This window comes from Euprymna scolopes, chromosome 3, assembly GCF_053919585.1.
Source record: "Euprymna scolopes isolate OS-2025 chromosome 3, ASM5391958v1, whole genome shotgun sequence".
NCBI classification, from domain to species: domain Eukaryota; kingdom Metazoa; phylum Mollusca; class Cephalopoda; order Sepiida; family Sepiolidae; genus Euprymna; species Euprymna scolopes.
The window spans coordinates 142,192,252-142,212,064 of record NC_136484.1 but is presented as its reverse complement, the minus strand read 5'-3'; the positions used below and the strand labels follow the sequence as shown (position 1 = coordinate 142,212,064).

General features: G+C 33.4%; 2 protein-coding genes across 3 annotated transcripts in view; one reads left to right on the top strand and one right to left on the bottom strand.

The window, feature by feature from the left end:
• LOC145259581 (actin-binding protein IPP-like) overlaps positions 1 to 14,183 on the bottom strand; it is a 45,110-nt gene extending 30,927 nt beyond the window's left edge. The window contains exons 1-2 of the mRNA XM_080117237.1: positions 14,011 to 14,183; positions 1,347 to 1,939 (exon numbers count right to left, since the gene is read on the bottom strand). Coding sequence (XP_079973363.1) covers positions 1,347 to 1,677 — 331 coding nt within the window. The 5' untranslated portion in view covers positions 1,678 to 1,939; positions 14,011 to 14,183. The remainder of the gene's footprint in view (positions 1 to 1,346; positions 1,940 to 14,010) is intronic.
• The window catches only part of LOC145259589 (uncharacterized), a 183,466-nt gene that overhangs the window by 77,712 nt on the left and 85,941 nt on the right, over positions 1 to 19,813 (top strand). The gene's annotated exons all lie outside the window — the stretch shown is intronic.

The following is a 19,813-nucleotide window of genomic DNA, read 5'->3' as shown; positions in this document are numbered from 1 at the left end:
ACCTCATGATTGTTGGATAGTGGGGGAATTGTTGATTGCCCATTATTTACTACACTGTTGTAGATTTTCCAGAAGTCTCGGGTTCCTAATTTCTGTGCTTCGATGCGTTTTTGGGTGGTTTCAGTAAATTCTCTCTTAGCTGTCGCTATTTCTTTCTTACAGTTATTTCTGGCTTCTATGTACTTCTGTCTGTTTGAATTGGACTTATGTTGGTTAAATTTGCAGTATGCATGCTGCCTTTGCGCTATGGCAGCTGCACAAGTTGAAGTGAACCATTGGGGAGAGTGGGGTTTGCTATAGAATTTGCGTGTGGGAACATGTGCTTCAATTGCTGCTTTGAACCATTCAGTAGTCTCATTTGCGCAATGTTCAGCAGGAAGTGAAAAGATATTTTGCCATGGAGCGTCCCTGATGTGGTCCCTGATGGCTTCCTAGTCAGCCTTTTTATAATATTTCATTGTTTTGAGCAATGGCTCTTCAGTTTTGGCTCTAGAGTTTAAGGCGATTTCAACCATTACCACTGCATGATCTGCATTCCCAAGAGAGCTGTGGGCATTCGTTACACAGTCATCTTCATAACCAGTAAGTTATCAGCACATAGACAAAAGGAGGGAAATTAAAATAGCAACAAGTGGGGAAGGACCGAAAATAAATAAGTAATGTAATTAATGATGCATCATCTCAGAAATATTTTTAAATTTTGTTAAATATTTATTAAAAAGCAAAAAAATACAAAAAATAGAAAAGAATGAATGGTTTGTATTATTTCAACTATTGTTCTCATCTTCAGTGTTATTTTCACAATGTTTTGGCTGATGTAACCTCCGACCTTCTTCAGGTGTATCTTGTCGAACTCAAGAATTTTTCTGTTGAACACAAGAATATGCACAGAATTTCTAATAGAACCCTCTATTTAATCCATGGGGTAGCATACTCTTATTCTGTCAGCCATGACTAGGTACAAGTTGTCAGCAGTTCACTAGGACCAGCGGTGTAACAGAAAAAGTACTAGGTGAAATTCAGTTTTAAGCAAAACTCTTATGGAGGCTGAAAGTTCAATCCTCAGTGTGGGCGATACTAAAAATTACGAATTACTGACGACTTTTACCTAGTTATTGCTCACGGAACAAAAGCATGCTATCCTCAATATTTCATGCAGATTCCCCAGGTTTAACAAAGATTCCCAGAATTTGAAAAGGTAAACCAAAAGAAGGTAGGTGGTTACATCAGCTGAAACATTATGAAAATAACCCTCAAGATGAGAACAATAGCCTGAATAATTCAAATAATACAAATTATCAATCCTCATCTCAAAAATTCAGGAACGTAATAAATGGTTTACTTACCAGTGTAAAAAAAATTAAGAAGACTTTGAAAAATGTCTGGAGGTATTTCATGAAGTGTTATAAGCCTTTGTTCATTCTCAAGCAAAGTGCTAGCAAACATGGCATTGAAATAAGGACTTCCTGCAGCAAGGACGTTGCGATGTGCATGGAACACATGGGAACCGACGTGGATCTCTACATCGCAGAACAGTTGGTCTTGCCACAAAGTGCAGAGGTTTTTCAGTAAGCGACCTGCATAGTTGCTGGCCTCTTTGGCTGACATGTGATGTGTGGAAAGATAGCGTTCAGCTATCGCCTTCGTCTTAGGCAGATCCAACGTACAAGACGCCATCAGAAACAGATTGAGTGAAAGAGAGAAGAAGAGCTACATGACTGAATTTGGAACAGATGTCATGAGGGTTGTCGGTTCTGTGGCCACGCAGTTGCACATGCAACAACGACAATTGTAGACGAAACCATTTATATGTACAGACATGAGAATAAAACTCGAGCTGTCAGGTGAGAAACAGAAGGGCAGCGTGGACAGGCCAGTTCGAAGGGGATGGAGGGACAAGCAAAGTTTATGCCATACAGGAAATCACTCAGATCAAAACCTGAAAAACAAAATGAAAGATTATCTAATATAAATAGAAATTTTGTCCGTTTATCTGTCTGTCTGTCAACCTTTTTCAAACACATTAAATACATTACAGATTTTGTCACATTTCAAAGATCTTCACTTTTAAAAATAAAGAATTTTGCATAAATAGTCAATTATAAATTCCTAATAAATATAGTAAATGCTTTGACCAGAAATTAAAACTAAAACCTCAAGATCTTCAGTCTGAGGGTCTACCAATTTAGCTATTTGGACTTGATTATAAATAAAGCTTAAAATATTACCTTAAAATAAGTATTGCTTCAGCATGATGCCATGCATTTTTTGACAGATGATATTGTTCAGTTGGAGTCAACATCTGTTTGTAGAGATTTTAATGCAGTGCATATTCAAAGCAATATCAGGGTTTGAAATGTTTCAAATGTAAAGACTAGGAAAAACTTTTGACTATGAATCACTAAGAAATAGAACTACAGAAAAACAATTGAATTTGCTTAGAAAATATGTTCCATCAATGGAAATAAAATATTTTTTACTTATTTCAAATTTTGGAAGTTTTATACTTTACAATAAGTATTTCTTTTAAAAAAAAAAAATGATGTGATTCTTTTCATATATGAAATTTCTAAATTTTGCTGTCGGTGATTTTATGGCAAGTTCAAAATTGAATATCTATTAAAATATCCATGGCAAAAAGTTTTCACGTTACAAAGAAAATCGGCTAAGTTTCAAGCCTTTACCTTTAATCATGTACATATTTTTTGTTAAACCCATTTTTATGTTTCCATCTGTTTTTACATAGTCTGTGATTTTTGTTGATTGATTTACCATTTAAAAAAATCTAGCTTCATCTCTAATTATGGAGACTCAATGCATTCAGCTATTTGAAATGAAATTTTTTTTTTTTTTTTTTACATTGGGGTCACCACTTATCAAGGCCCAAAGGCCACTCAGGGATAAGGGTTATTGCGTGTATAGTAATCAATGAGATAGTATTGTAGCAATCATTAGTATTGGGGGTTTTGATAGAGTGTCTTACTTAAGGGGGCGGTTTGTCAGGAGTTTGTTTATGTTGGACTTGAAGACATCCAAGTTGTAGTCAGGTGGGAAACAGGCAAGCGGCAGAGAGTTCCACTGGCGTGCAGTTCTAAGAAAGAAGCTTTGCTCATGGAATCTACGTTTGGATTTAGGCACAGATAAAGAGTGGGGAAAATTATTGACAGTATACAAATAGCCAAACTTGTTGCATTTCTGTGGTTTTTATGTTTTCAAGTTTTTTTGGAGGGAGAGTGGATGATGTAATAGTTATTGCTTCCATAAGGATTAATTTTCATTTGCCACAAAATTACATGATACATTTGTAAAGATTTTTTACTTGTTTCAAGCTTGCATTGTTTTAGTTATACACTGCGAAAATTGGCTTCTAAACCAATAGCACACAAGATGAAAACTTTTCTAATTGTCAACAAACTTTGAAGAGTCATAATTCACTGACTAATTTTGCTTCCTAAATAAATTTGGCAATATTGTTGATGTTTTGCAAATACATAGGTGTATGTATTAAGTTTTTAAATATAATGAAAATAAAATTTTGGGTTGATTATATTGATAATGATCATGCCATAAGCCATGTTATCCTGTCTAGATAGTAGTGTGCTTTTTGTTCTATTTTTTTAAATTTCTACACAAAAGCATTATGCCAATATTGGATATTAATTAGGATGTATATTCAATTGTCTAGTTTTATAATTGGACAGCTGTTTGCTGAAGTTTAAAATTAAAAGAGAGAAGGGGCTGTCTATAAAAGTTTATAATTTCATAAGTTCACTTGTTTTAAAAATATATTTTGTGAATATTTGGTAAATAATAGATTTTATTTGACCCGTAGATGAGAACCTGACACGTAGTATGACCCCATATCAGAGTAGACCTGGGTATGATAGTAACTAAGGGGTCATTAGACAATTTTCAGTGCCATTTTGGTTTGACTGGTTTGTTCTACAGTATATCAAGTTCTTTATAACTTCCAGTATTTATTTATACTGTTTGGTTTGTTGAGGAAAATTGTTGTTTTTGTTTTGGGTTTCACAGAAAATGATTGAGTTTTGCAAATGGAAAAGAAAAACAGAACAATAACATCAATGTTTGATGCATTTTAGATCAGGAAGCTGATATCTTCAGATAGCTTGATCTGGTAGAAACACTAGTAACCTTTCCGTCCATCCAGTGTGGCTGTAGCCGAGATTGAACTCACTACACGAGTTTGTAGTGTAATTCAAATCTTGTCGGTAGCTGAATAATTGATGCTTCGCCAGAGTTTTAAAGGGTATTTTTTTTCGCAATCACTAGACGGGGTGTCTACCAGGGCTTAAGAGAGTCCCATCTACCCTCGAGAGAAGGATAGATGGCACCAGTTTCTCAACGTTGTATTTTATCTCGCAGTAACTGATCAATTTTAAAGCTCCCAAATTGAGTGTTCTATCACTGAATGCAGTTAATAGAATTGTTGCAGTGCTTTGCAAACTGTATGCAACTATGATATTAGAGCAGGCATTACTGATATTAGCATTTCTCATTGCACAATCAAATAGTGGAAAATGGTTGTCAGAACATAACTGTGAAGATTGTCATCTTTATGGAATTTAAGAAATAACACAAACGATTAATTCATGGCAATTTGAATTTTAATCAACTAGTATCCTATTACCGTAGATCCAATTAACTGACATGAACAATTCCTATTTTATTACATAGAATTAATATTTTATTCATGCATTTCTAAACATATTTAACAAACTTATACTATTTGTAACTGGTACAATTCCTTTATTCAATTGCAAAATTTTACAGACAGCCTCCTCTCCCTCTCTCTTTTAATTTAAAACTTCAGAAAACAGCTGTCTACTTTTATAACTTGTTAATTGAATACATCCTAATTAATATCCAATATCGACATAATGGTTTTGTGTAGAAATACAAAAAGAGGACAAAAAGTACACCATTATGTAGACAGGATAACAAAGCTTAGGAAGTTATTATTTTTCACAATTCTTACAAAAAATCCTTGAGATATTAATCAACAAAAACCCTAAATGAACATAACCTATGGGTGCTACACTGTATTAGTACCGTATCCATGAATAGTTTAATGTGGAGTTATCTTCTCTTGCCAAATAGTTATCCTTATTATTCAAAAATTGAAAAATCTTAAATTATGCAAATTATTTGTTTTCAATCAAACTTAAAATTATCATTTATCACTATTTGCATCTTCACAATGTACAATTATGTTCAAACAGTTGGAAATGGTGGCTTCTTTATGCACAAACATATCCATGTGTACAAAGTCACTTTGTAAAAAAAGAAATCAGATTTATTAAATTACATGATAATCTATATAACATTTTGATCATTTCTTAGTTTATATGTTACGCTTTGAAAAAGACCAAATACAACTTTTGAAGGCCAAACGGTTTCAAAAGAAGGCCAAATTCATGGAAATTTGGTCTTTAAAAGACCAATTTGGCAACTCTGGACAAGAAATGAGATGACCTCTCATTTATGTAGCCTCGGTTTTGAATAACATTATAAAAATATATGATCATTGTTATATTAGTGTGAGAAAAGAACTTGTAATTTCAAAATTCAAAAGAAGGCCAAATTCATGGAAATTTGGTCTTTAAAAGACCAATTTGGCAACTCTGGACAAGAAATGAGAGTGACCTCTCATTTATGTAGCCTCGATTTTGAATAACATTATAAAAATATATGATCATTGTTATATTAGTGTGAGAAAAGAACTCGTAATTTTGACATGCAACAGTTCTCCACCAAAGAAAGAAGTCAGTCAAATATTGGATAAAAAAAGGTAACATCATCTGTCAAGAGGTGCTGACCTGAAAGAATAAATTAAAGATTGTCTCTTATAATGTGATTTCATTATTTGTATTAAATTATATAATTCAATATTATATTTTGAGTATTTATTCATACTAATTAATTTATCTCATTCAGATTAGTTCTATATTTCAAATACAATGAACCCTATACTTATATTTACTACATACTATTAGATTTTCTGTCCAAAAAATTAATTTTTTTGCACTATCCAGAAAAACATTAGCTTTATCAAAACATTTGTTGATTCAATATATTCCGCATTCCATAGAATTTTCATGGGTTCTGCTACTAAAGTATTACTTCACCAGAAAAGATAAAAACGATACTATATATATATTAGCATTACAAGCGTATGCTGTATTTTCATGGACATCGGCAATATTACATACCTAATGTGCTTCAACAAGTCATATCTTTTTTATTTGTGGGTCAATTTTTAAAAGAATTACATTGATGAAAAGAGAATAGAATAAGCATTCCAATGATGTTAATTTAGTTTTCTTTTATGCGTTCAATATTTTTATGCTCCAAGTTAAAAATGAAAAAACAGTAAAAAATGATGACAGCAAGAAGGGAAACTGTTTTTTCAATGTTTACATTTCATACGTTACGTTTGGATACATATGCGCGGGGTCAAATTTGATTGGATATGGCTGAAATTTTACAGGCATAGTAGTCCATCTCTACTGGACTTTGATTTATATTTTTACGACCACAGGAAGCAAAGATACGACCGAGCAAAATTGACAAAGAGTATTTAAAAATTCAGTGATAAGATAAACCGGTATATATATATCATCCATTTTCATATAGATAATAGTTTCAGAATTATTTTCATGTATAATATGTAAATATTTGATAATTATTAATTGTGTGGAAATTTCTTTAAAATGTTATCTTTTATAGAAATTCAAAGCCGCTTCGGGATAACAGCTTGTTATTGCTGGTGGCCATCTTGGTAGTGCGTTTGCACATAGTTTCTCGGGGTTACATTTGCTCCCTCGCGTGTACCAAGATGGCCACCAGCGATAACATAAGGGATAACATTGCTTAATATCTGGAAAACTACTTATTTGCAGAAAATTTAAGTGCGATATTCATTTTCAGCCTACCCTAAAATCTATAACAGTAATCATTTTAAATGTTAAGGTGGAAATAAGGTAAAAAAATTACCATTTTATTTCTTTGTTTACATAGTTGAATTTTCAGTAAAACAACAGAATAGAAATGACAAAAATTACCATCAACTGGCGAATATATAGTTGTTGCTTATCAGAATTCCTGGTATCCTGGTACTTTGAAAGCTACATCAAGGATTCATGTAGAGTATGATTTATGGTTGCATCTAAGAAAATAGGGGTATATTTTGGGTCAGATAGAGAGGCTTTACAAAATTGAAAATTGGACTGGTCCCAAAGTGCATAAGTTCTGGTCAACTATGGGAATTTCCATCTTTTACAGAAATCCAAAATCTATATGAAACATTTTATTCAATTTATTTCTGAGATTAATTCATATCAAATCAATTTTTTTTTTCTTTGAGGGGAGTAATAAATACCGGCCATGAATGCTCTTTAGACATTCAATGGCTGTACACCAGATTAAGCTCTCCTTTGGTGAAGAGGCAGGAAAATGCCTGCTCTCAATAAAGCTATATTTAAATACCAGTATAATACTTAGTTTTGTTCATGAATAGATACCCACTGTATGATACCATGCACCAGTTAAAAAAAAATTGAAATTTGTACATCTTAATTTATAATTCATGGCTTTGAATTTGACTACATAATCAGAAAGAGCACACAATTTTACATAAGAGTGCCAAGTTTTATGAGCTTGAAAAATAAATAAATGGTGGCAAAGTTACCAAATTTCTTGAAATGTTGAGGTCCGTAATTTAGCCCACTTTTTCTAAAGAAGAATGTCCACGGAAAAGGCTAAATTTTGGCACTTAAAATTTCCATAACTTTTGAACTACTGATGGTATTTGCATAATTCAAACGGTTTTAAGCATCTTTTACATAGCTCTTTTCATGCAATTTGATAAAACAATTATCTAAAAAGAAAAAAATCAACTTGTAATGCTCTCTCTCTCTCTCTCTCTCTATATATATATATATATAGGCATCCACATACAGTACTGTTTTGTTGTATCACAACTCATCAGTGCGGCTAGACCTTTTCTCAGCCATGGATTGAACCTACAACCGTCGTGATGACAGTCGGCAGCTCTAACCATCAACTCATTGGAGCGGCGTCTGTAAATAACCTCAACAAATGTCAATTTTAAACAAGCATTCGTCCACCACCTTTACTAGACATTTTAGCTCATTAAAAATGGACAAAAGTTATAGCCTGTTCACTTCAAATGTTGTATGCCAAATTGATGGTTGAATATGGTTACATTTGTGCTCATTTTAACATTAAATACCAATCCTATTAATACCTAACTGTGTATTGAATGGATACAATAATACTTAGTTCACTGCATCATATCATAACAAAGGCCTATACAAAAATTTCAGCCACATCAGCCCAATAGGTTCAGAGAAAAAGTCGAACAGACTAGTATATCTATCAATATATATATATATTGATAGATAGGTTTTGTTGATTCAAAACATTTTTCAAATCAAAACCCAGGTATTATGATTTACAGCTGTTTTTAGGCAGTGTTTATTTTAAGTCATACAACAAATTATAAAACTTATAAATGTCGACTCATTAGAACCCATGCTAATAAAGTAGTTATATGAGCATAAAAGTGTCAAGAATTAATCATTTTATATTTATATGAAAATAGTTTACAGGAATATACTGTTTTCTATTAAATTTTTAAAGTTAGTATTGAAATTGCAGAGTTGGATGGTAGGAAGTCCAACTCTGACTCTTAGAATTCCAAAAATTCTGACTGGTCCTATACAACTTCAAAGCTGTATGATGGTACTCATTAATAACTGAAACTTTGCCAAAGTTTTCATTGTTGTTTTGGAAACATTCCAAGTGTGACTGTGCCTAAACATTGTATTGGTTTCACTTTTATGACCTTATAATATGAGTTGGGTGATATGTGACATCTGTGACGAGTACCTGTGTCTCATGTGTTATCAATTGATCCTGATCTTTGTAAAAGCAAGAGTAAAGTAACTCCAACTAATATACATGTGTTGATGAAAAAATACTTAATGCATGTTTTTTACAATGATTTTTAAACTTTTAATAGAGGTGGCCCTAATCACTCAGGTCATTTTTTTTCAAGATACGTAAAATACTTCATAAAACTTGTATAACAGAGCACGTACACACGCATGCAAAATAATGTCACCGATAAAGAAAAAGACCATAAAAAGTAAAAAGAGCACATTAGAGAAAACGATCACGTTATAGATATGGATGGCGTTTGAAAGCACGTTAGAGACATGAATGACGTCACAGACATAACAAGAAGTCATGCATGATAGGAGAATGACGAAATAAGTGTTGTTGTTACAATGGAAAAAAAACGAGTCAAAGTTCTTTCCTATTCTTTATCTACTTTGCGACTGAAGCTACAACGTGTTGGGTAATGTTACATGTGTAATATATTTTAATTCCGATATATTATCTTTATTTTATTGAATGCTGAGAATGCATTTCCTACCCTAAGCACATTTCCATTTTCATGCATGCAGTATTGTGGAAGTTACCAAATGTCAAAAAGAAAGGAGAACTGTTTTTTAATAAACACCGGTTGTCAATATCCGATTTCAAAAAGGCAACCATCAGTAGATATTTTCTATTTTATTATTTCTTTTCTAATTTTTTATTCATTTTTCATTTTATTATTGTTTTTTTTAAATGATTTATTTTCAGGTTTCGTTTTGATAAAATAATGTTTATCATTGCCAGTAATAACTAATATTTTAAAATAATGAAAAATATTTTTATTACTAACTTTTTAGCCTAAACTCCCACAAAAAGAAAAAAAAGACAATTTATCTGCTTTAACACACACACACACACACACACAAAAGCTTTCCAGTTATACACTCTGAAAATGCTATCTAGTTAGACAATGGCTTAGAAATGAGTAATCATTATATGTTAAATTTGTATGCTTAACTGATCCTACACACTAAAGTATTTTTTATAGTCTGCATATACAAATTTGCCAAAATAACATTAAATTATAGCAAGTCTCATTGTACATGCAAAACGTTGAAATGTAAACACCATCAGAATAATATAAAGAACATCTTTGTTGGATCAGTCTTTTGCATCTCAGCACAAACCAATCAGTCTTTTGCGCGTCATGAGTAAGTTGCTTAAGTCTGTGATAAACGGAGAGGTTGTCAACTACGTCAGTAAAAACAACCTATGGATCAAGTAAAGATTAGATACCCCATAGCACAAGACAAAGATTGGCGAACATTTCAAGTGACACCGGTTGTTCGACCTTGACATTGCTGTTAGTTGTTTGTAAACACGTCAAATAGCAGACATGGTCGAGTGTTCACAAGCAAGATTTTTTAAAAATATATTTACAAGACTTTTTAAGATTTAAAAGAAAAAATATATATTTACAAAACATTTTCTTTAATATTAAATATTTACAAAACTTTTAAGGATTAAAATTTTTTTTCTATTTACACAAAAGTTTTTGTGTAAGTAACAAAACAAAGTAAATTTAACAAAATAAATTAAAATAAATGGGTGTCTTTCTGAGTGTGTTTTTTAAATATATTTACAGAACTTTAATAAAACTAATAATAATAATAATAATAATAATAATTATTATTATTATTATTATTATAATAATAATTATAAAAAAATAAAAAGAATGAACTATATAAATTACAAAACATTAGAAACTGAAATTTTCGGGCGTTAAACTTACTTGTACTTAATTTGTCTTTATGGAGAAGTAAGCAAATAGCAAGGTTTTGGGGGGGTTTTTTTAAAATAAAAATGAAAATTATAAAAAGATTTGTATTTTGTGATACTAGACTTCATCTTTATAAAAATAAAAGTTATAAAAGATATGTGAATTTTAAAAAATCTCGATTGTTTATACTTGTGATTTTATTATGCATAAAAATTGCCTTGGTTTAGAAGGATTTCTCCTTCACTGACCACCTACATACATTGCACTTTAAATAAATATTGAATTGTATTAAAAACACACAAAGATAAACACACACACACACACACACACACACACACACACTGTACATAAAAATTAATCTTGGTCGCAAAAATCCGAACAAGTCAGTTATTTTATATTTGTTTCTGCCATTAAAAAGTTTGGTTATAATAATTTTATTTAAATTTTTTTAAAATTATGTATTTTTTAATTGACATCATCCGAAATTCTCAGTTATAACCTCGGTTTATTTATTTATTTGGTATTATTTTACGACTTGCCCCAGCGTAGTATAAACACCCCCAACCACTCCATGTTAAGAACGGCTTTCGGAATAAACACCTCCCAACCTCCCCATATAAAGAACGGCTTTCGAGGTTGGGGTGTTTATTTCGAAAGCTGTTCTTAACATAGGGAGGTTGGAGTGTTTATAATATGCTGGGGCACGTCGTAAAAATTTACCATTTATATTATTAATATTATTATTATCATCATTATTATTAGTTTTATTAGAAAATTCTGTAAATATATAAAAAGAATGCACTCAGAAAGACACCCATTTATTTAAATATATTTTGTTTAAATACGTTCGGTTTATTACTTACATTAAAAAGTTTTGTGCAAATAGAAAAAAAAATTTTTTTTTTATCCTTAAAAGTTCTGTAAATATTTAATATTAAAGAAAATGTTTTGTAAATATATATTTTTTCTTTTAAATCTTAAAAATTTTTGTAAATATATTTTTAAAAAATCATGCTCACGAACATTCAACCATGTCTGCTATTTGACGTGTTTACAAACAACCAACGCCAATGTCAAAGTCGACCAACCGGTGTCACTTGAAATGTTCGCCAATCTTTGTCTTGTGCTATGGGGTATCTAATCTTTACTTGATCCCAAGCTACTCAATGTCAAGCAATATGGTTTCTGTTCTGTGAGATGAACAGGCTTACATTGAACAGCTGATGAAATAACACACAAGACGAGTGAATCTAGAGATAGTGGCCTCATTTCTAGAGCAATAACTCCTGACATATCTAAGGAATTTGATAGGGTTTGGCATAAAAGTCTACTTCACAAGATTTCCAGCTACAGAATAGCCAGTTTTGTGATGGAAGTTTTTGTGCTGGCTTTTGTTTCACCAGGTTGATGTACCGTTTTGAGGTTTGCATTTATGTTTACTGATTATAAGATGTTTTATCTATGTATTTGTTATCGTTTCTTTCACCTAGCCAAACCCGCTATCCAACACTATCATGGCCGCCAATATACTTTTTTGAGGGGAAGGGGAGATTGATCACGAATTTCCAGCTTAAAAGATAATAATAAAAAAGTACCCTAACAGATTGTCAACCACCCTCGGACTTCTGCTTACGGTTCCACTGACATAATTTTAAAATTTTTGGAAATTGCAACCAAGCCCCACCCCCATCAAAATGATTGAATAACAGAAAGCACATTGACTTGGCTAAGTAAAAGTGACGTTTACAAATGCATCATAGACAATCAATTTTAGAATCAGTAAACAGACAATAAAATTATATAGATAAGCAGTTATTTCCAAGAACTTATTATTGAGCTTGTGAAACTCTCTTCCTGCTGACTGTTTACCTCCTACTTAGCCTTGGTCTTTTCAAGATTAAGGTCACTAGGTATCTTCTTTATTTGTGACAATCGTCATTCGTTCTTGTTAGCACATTGCATCAAGCGGCTTCATGCCTTGTCTGGAACAATTTCCATTAACAAACATTTTCTTGCGTTTATTGAAAGTTATTTGTTATCTTTTTGGTTTTTCTTACTCTTTCTTTCTTGTTAACTATACTGCACAATAACCGATGAAAGATAAGCAAACCATGTCGACATTTAGATTCATGGGTTTTATTGGAAGACAACTGTTACCCAAGATTAAGTAATTTTTTTATTCGGCGCTTCTTCATAATAAGAACGAAAATAAAAGGCCACAAATTTGAATTTCCATAAAAAAAAAAAAAAAATGTCATCTAGTTGTCATGTAGAAATTCGCAACACATTACCATATATAAAACATATTTTCACAATTTCACGATCTACTGACCGCCATCATTTTTAGGGGAAATTTCGTTCTAATTTCGAAGAAGCGCTTTTCAATCACTCCCATCTCCAATTGGGTGATTTAGGTTTCTCGAGTGGCCTGCGAAATCATCGAGGAACATTTAATCCCAACACTAACCATAAACCCGAAGCGATGGATTCCAATAACACATTTGTTTTTAAAAATACGTAGGAAAACCAAGTTTGGAACGGGAGTGATTCTATAAAAACACCAAAGATTCTTGGGTTGTTTACGCTTTTATGATCTCAAATTCCGTTTGCAATCATCTTTATAGCCTAAAATGACAAATATTTATAAATATGATAATATCAAGCATTTGTTTTTCTAACTTGGTACTTAGGAAGAATAACGGGTGTGATATTATTTATATATAAGGATTTTCAAGTTAAATTCATTTTTTTTTTTTATTATTGATAGTCTAAATGGCATTAAGGACATTGTCATTTTTTTCTCTCGTTTGAACTTGACTTTTAAACTTGACACTACTTTTGTTTCGAAATAAATAAGCGCTTTAAAATAAGTTAAAGCACAAAAGAATCTTACCCAGAGGTAAGTAGAAGAGTACATTATCTTGCTTTTGGTGATATTTATTTTCAACGCTTTTTGTTTTGTAAAATGTGTAATTAAATCTTTACGAATATTTATCATGCCATCTTAAATTGCAAAATAATTTAAAAATTACAAATCGAATAAAAATGACAGCTTTTAATTTTGGACGCTGAAAACGTACACAAGTGGAATAACAAGGCGAAAATATCAGAATTCGGAAATGTCGAATTAGTTCCCTTTGGTATTTAAATAAAACGGTTTATTAAAATAAGTATATCATAATAAAAAAGGGAAAACAAAAACATCTAGTGATGGAGTTTTTCCAGAAAACAATTAACTGAGTAATCTAAAAAGATGATGCCAAAGTAATAGCGATAGCAAAAAATCTTTTGTTTATTCTTACCGGTGCTTCAGTTGTTTACGACGTACATAGTTGAAGAAGAACAGCATGGAGTTATACAAAAGATTGGGAGGTGCAAAAACGCGGAACTGAAATCGAAACGAACTGAAATAAACGAAACGCATTTTTACTAATTTCCGTTCAACTTTCTGCTGATGAAGTGAAGAATTTACAGATAATCATAATAAAATGAAAATATGCAATTTTTCCCGTATATATATATATATATATATATATATATATATATATATATATATATATATATATATACACACACACACACACACACATATACATATACACACATATATACATATATATATATACATACACACATATACATATATACATACACACACATACACACACACACACACACACATATATATTAAAAAGTTTTACATCATTTTAGCTCATTTAAAAAGAAAGAAAACTTTTCTTTAAATCAGGAATAATTCTAATTCGTAAAGTTTAATTAAAATGTTTGTAAGTAAAATAATCAATTGGGGGGGGGGGGCACTTGTTTGTTTCAGGATATAAAAATCTAATAGATATATAACGACAATTTTTTGTTTTCATTTTTGGAAACTTCTACTCGGAACAGGTGGAGACAATTTAAGAAGTCCTTATTTGTTATGTACATACAAAATGAATTCCGATGCTCAAAACGTATAAACAGTTTGACCCCTCCCTTTACTTAAAAATTCACCAAAAATCAGGAAATTAACCAATTTTAATGAAATTTTTAGTATTTATCAAATAATGATCACGGCTGATAATGAACCCATTATTTTATTTAAATCTTAGTGGAAATGCATTATTTTATTTAAACAAAAAATACCTTTACTAAAATTATGGTTTTCTGTAGTAAAAAAAAAATGAATTAATTTATTTTTGTTTAAAATAATGCGTCGTAATTTATACCAATTAAAAAAGAATTATTTAATTTTTACAGGAACATTAAGAAAAAGAAACCCCCAAAGTCTGCATTCACACACACACACACACACACACACACACACACACACACACACACACACACACACGCAAATAAACAAACCTTTATTCATTTCAATTTCCCCGTGCATTTTGCACAAAAATAAGTTCTTCCAGCAATGGCACAAGTTCAAATACGCACTTTTCGCACAACAACAAAAATAATTCTGGCAGTCGTAGTTGGCGACAGTATCACGTGACACAAGCGACCAATGAGAAAATTCAGAAGATTGTCTTTTTAACGCTTTTCCAAAAAGAAAAATATCAGCAGCAGCAATCTTGTTTTTGGAGCCGGCCCAAAATGTATAAAAATACATCAAACAGTTTTCTAGGGTTAATTAAATTCAGTGAATTCAATTAATTCAATTCATTTTGTTCATTCAATTGTTTTGACAACACACGAGAACATGCCTTTCGTCTTCACAACCTCGTTGCTGTCGACGCCGTCAACACCATGATGACACACGCCACGCAGACACTCAAAAATCAATTATGCACACACGCATCCATTCTGCACATTTTCTAATTAATAACACTGAATTACTTTCCTCACGAACTACCTTCCTCATGGGACTTTTAAGTAAGGCAAACTTCACCAGATAAAACACAATCTTGTAACGGGATTGAGATTTATATATCTTAGCCCCCAACAAATGGATGGTGACCCCGTTATTTTTAAAATGAAATGGATGATTTTGAATGAAACACTCATACACACACTCACTCTCTCTCTACAACAATAAACTTTAGACCTTCCTCTTCACCAGCTAACAACGAGAGACGCATGCCAAACAATACACTTTTCTTCTCACCAGTAAACAACGAGAGATGCACGGCGAACTATAGACTCTTTCTCACCAGTTAACAGCGAGAGACGCACGCCAAACTAAACACGTGTAATATTCTTTTCTTTCGTTTGTTTCTTTCACGAAAGAAATTCCTGTTCGTTTAATTCAATTTAACATGTCGTTCGTTTCTTCCTCGAGACAATTCATTTTCCCTATTTTGTGCCACAACCACAAAATGGTGACAACCGAAAGTGAGACGAACAAGCATTTCCTCCTATGCCACTAGTCCACAACAAACTGGTGCCCGACTGACGCGAAACGAACAAGCATGGCGACCCTACCTTTTTTTAAATTAATTGTTTTGAACGAGACGCGCATTTTATTTGATAAAGAAAAAAACGAACTTTTCAACAAAGAAAAACAAGTGAACTACTAACGACAGAAATAACTACTACAAACAAAAATGATGAAACCCCTCATCAGACTCGGCAGAAAAATAAACACAGAGCTGTCGACTTCATAGCGAATTTAAAAGAAAAATTCAAGCTCGACAAACATTTTTCACGGTTTCCTGACATTACCCTGCAACAAACATGAGGAGCAAAATCACATAGGCCTATACACATTCCCTCCTGCACAGCAAACGCAACAACAAAGAAACAATTACAGGACATCCTTATCAACACATAGGAAGAAGTTGAATCAACAATACGAGTTGAGATGCACCACGCACACTGATAAACTCACAACTTGGAAGTTTCGTTGACAGCCGACAATCAAACCCCGTTCAACACGAACGAATGCGCAACTAGCGCCAGTCCAAACGATGCACACATTACCGCAGACTCACTTGCGAAAATATGTCAACTGGACATACACACACCGTCAACACGAAAAAAAATTTTCCTTCCAAACGAACAATTCACTTCTCTGTCCAAGCCACTCGTTTCACATGTCAGCACACAACTAAAAACAAACAAACAAATGTCAGCCTAAAAAAAAGAGTAAACGCATTTTCCACATGTAAGTAAATACTTTTTTTTATGAACACACTCTGTTTTTGACGATTTGTTTCAAACAACCACACCAACAGCAAAAAACAGGATGAAAAATCAATTGCCGAAAACATTACTTACAAAAAAAAATATATATATATAAATATATATACACTGCATATATTTTTTTTTCCTAGAAAGGGGAGTATTGCGCGAGCCTTTTCAAGTCTCACACAAGAACACGCGTTCACATTTCAAGCTATATTACTTGTCATATACATACGCGCACACAAACATATGCGCCCAGGTCCACACACGTACATATATTCACATTCGCGTACATACACTCACATTCACGTGTATATACACACACGCTAATGTACACACATGTACTCACACACGCGCACACGCACGCACGCATGGACAACGTCACTTCCGCTTTCAAAGGAAATACACACATGCGCAAAAGACCACTGGAAACAAGTATAAAGCAAAGAGACAAGCTGTTTCTTACCCTTTTAGGATCAGCTCTCGGGATGAGAGGTTCGACGAACCGTCGCCTCCCGAAAGGGAGGCGCGTACCTCACACCACTTGCTACTATGTGGGACAAAAGGCTAACAGACCATACATACACATTCTCACTCTTTCTCTCTCTATCTACTACTGGTCCCTGAGAACACCTTCGCGTAGCTGACTGCTAACTGATGTCAACTCTCCATCCTCTTCTTTGTCTACACGCTGGACTATCATTCCAATTTCTACTACATCACTCACTTTTCTTCCCACGCACGAACAAACGATAGTGAGATGAACACACATTTCCTTTTCTTTCTACAACACCAATCCTGCAACAAACGATGGTTACACCCGCGCGGACATGAACACATGTCATATCTAAAACATTCATTCTTTCAACAGTAAATAAACGGTACGTTTATCTTATCCATCAATTGAGTTTTTGTTTCCTTCAATTCCATTCGTTTCATTATTTTCTTGTAGCGAGTTTGGGTATTACTATACTCTGGTCTGCTACAAACTTTAAAATAATCTCCTTATTTTGACACAGGACTTTAACCTTCTAAACTCCTTGATTCCATGAAGGACTTTCATCTAGCATTTTAATCATAATGACTTTGAAAGAACTTTCACTGATCGGACCTTTATTTATTCACGTTGTTGTTTTTGTTAAAAAATAAATGGGTGCATTTTAAATCAGACGGAGGTGATGTTTTTTTTTATTCCTTTTTTTTATTATTTTGTTTGAGGCAAAGAGATTTAATTTTATTTAAACTTCTGCACCCTTACAAGTAGCACCCAACTAACACTCAACTTACACTAACCTTAATCTAAACTAACTCTTACTAACCCTAGCTTAAGTTCTAGGTTTAGTTCGGTAAATGTCAGTTCGGTTTAAATTATATAGAAGAATTTGTATTATTACTATTATTACATGTAATTAATCGATATATATTCTTGTAAGTAATAATATTAATAATACGAATAGGAGGTGATGGTGATCCAGTGGTTCACTCCTCACATTAATTGGGTGTCCCAAGTTCGAATTCAGTTCATTCCACAAAAATCACTATCACTTAGGATGTTGGCAACCTTCACGTGATCCCTCCTGTAAGTACCCGATGTTTTTCTTTGAAAATATCGGGGAAACCAATGCCAACAATAGAATCTTCGGATTCTCTCTCTCTCTCTCTCTCTCTCTCTCTCTCTCTCTCTCTCTCTCTCTCTCTCTCTCTCTCTTTATAGAGACAAGCAACAGTCCTCAAGTTGAACTTCCTACTTTCATATAAAGAGATATCAGCCTGAACATTTTCCATCCAGGAATTAAGAACTTTTTTTTTATGAATTTTTATGCTGCTCAACCTTACCAATAATAATGGACTCTTCCACTTTCTATAAAGACGTAAACCCACATTCTTCATTTGTTGCATGTTAAAATAAATTTTGTTTCTACTGAGTACCGAGTTGTGCTTTTTTTATTCTGTTAATTAAATTTGATTTTATTTCATACAATTTTTAGCGCTTTTTTTCTTTTTAAGTCTCTGCAAATTCCTGGCACTTGAAGAACATGTATTTGAAATATGATGAGAACTTCATTTAGAATTCGAAAGTCAAGATTACAACTGCTTTAGATTAACATACCAACATGGCCAAGATCAAAGTGTAGTATCTGTTCCAGCAGATGCTGCAAGCTATGACTAGCAAAGACCAGATGTGGGGGCAACCCCACATGCCTGACCATTAACCAGCTCCCATTTCCCACCTCTCGGGAGCTGGTCCCCCTTTTTCCCTTCCCCCTCCCTTCACTCCTCACATTAAAAATTGGCCTTGTGCCTAATTTGCTCGGTGGGGGAGCAAATAAATACCATCTGTTCCGGCAGATACTGCAAGCTATGACTAGCTATGACTAGCAAAGACCAGATGTGGGGGCAACCCCACATGTCTGACCTTTAACCAGCTCCCATTTCCCACCTCTCGGGAGCTGGTCCCCTTTTCCCCTTCCCCCTCCCTTCACTCCTCACATTAAAAATCGGCCTTGTGCCTAATTTTCTCGGTGGGGGGGCAAATAAATACCATCTGTTCCGGCAGATGCTGCAAGCTATGACTAGCTATGACTAGCTATGACTAGCAAAGACCAGATGTGGGGGCAACCCCACATGCCTGACCTTTAACCAGCTCCCATTTCCCACCTCTCGGGAGCTGGTCCCCTTTTTCCCTTCCCCCTCCCTTCACTCCTCACATTAAAAATCGGCCTTGTGCCTAATTTGCTCAGTGGGGGAGCAAATAAATACCATCTGTTCCGGCAGATACTGCAAGCAAAGACCATATGTGGGGGCAACCCGACATATAAGACCTTGGTCAATGTAGGGGCAACCCTTCATACCAATTGTCACTATCCAGCTCCCCTACTCCCCGGGGAGTTGGTCCTCATTTCCCCTTCACTCCTCACATTAAAAATCGGCCTTGTGCCTAATTTGCTCAGTGGGGTAGCAAATAAATACCTCAAAGTG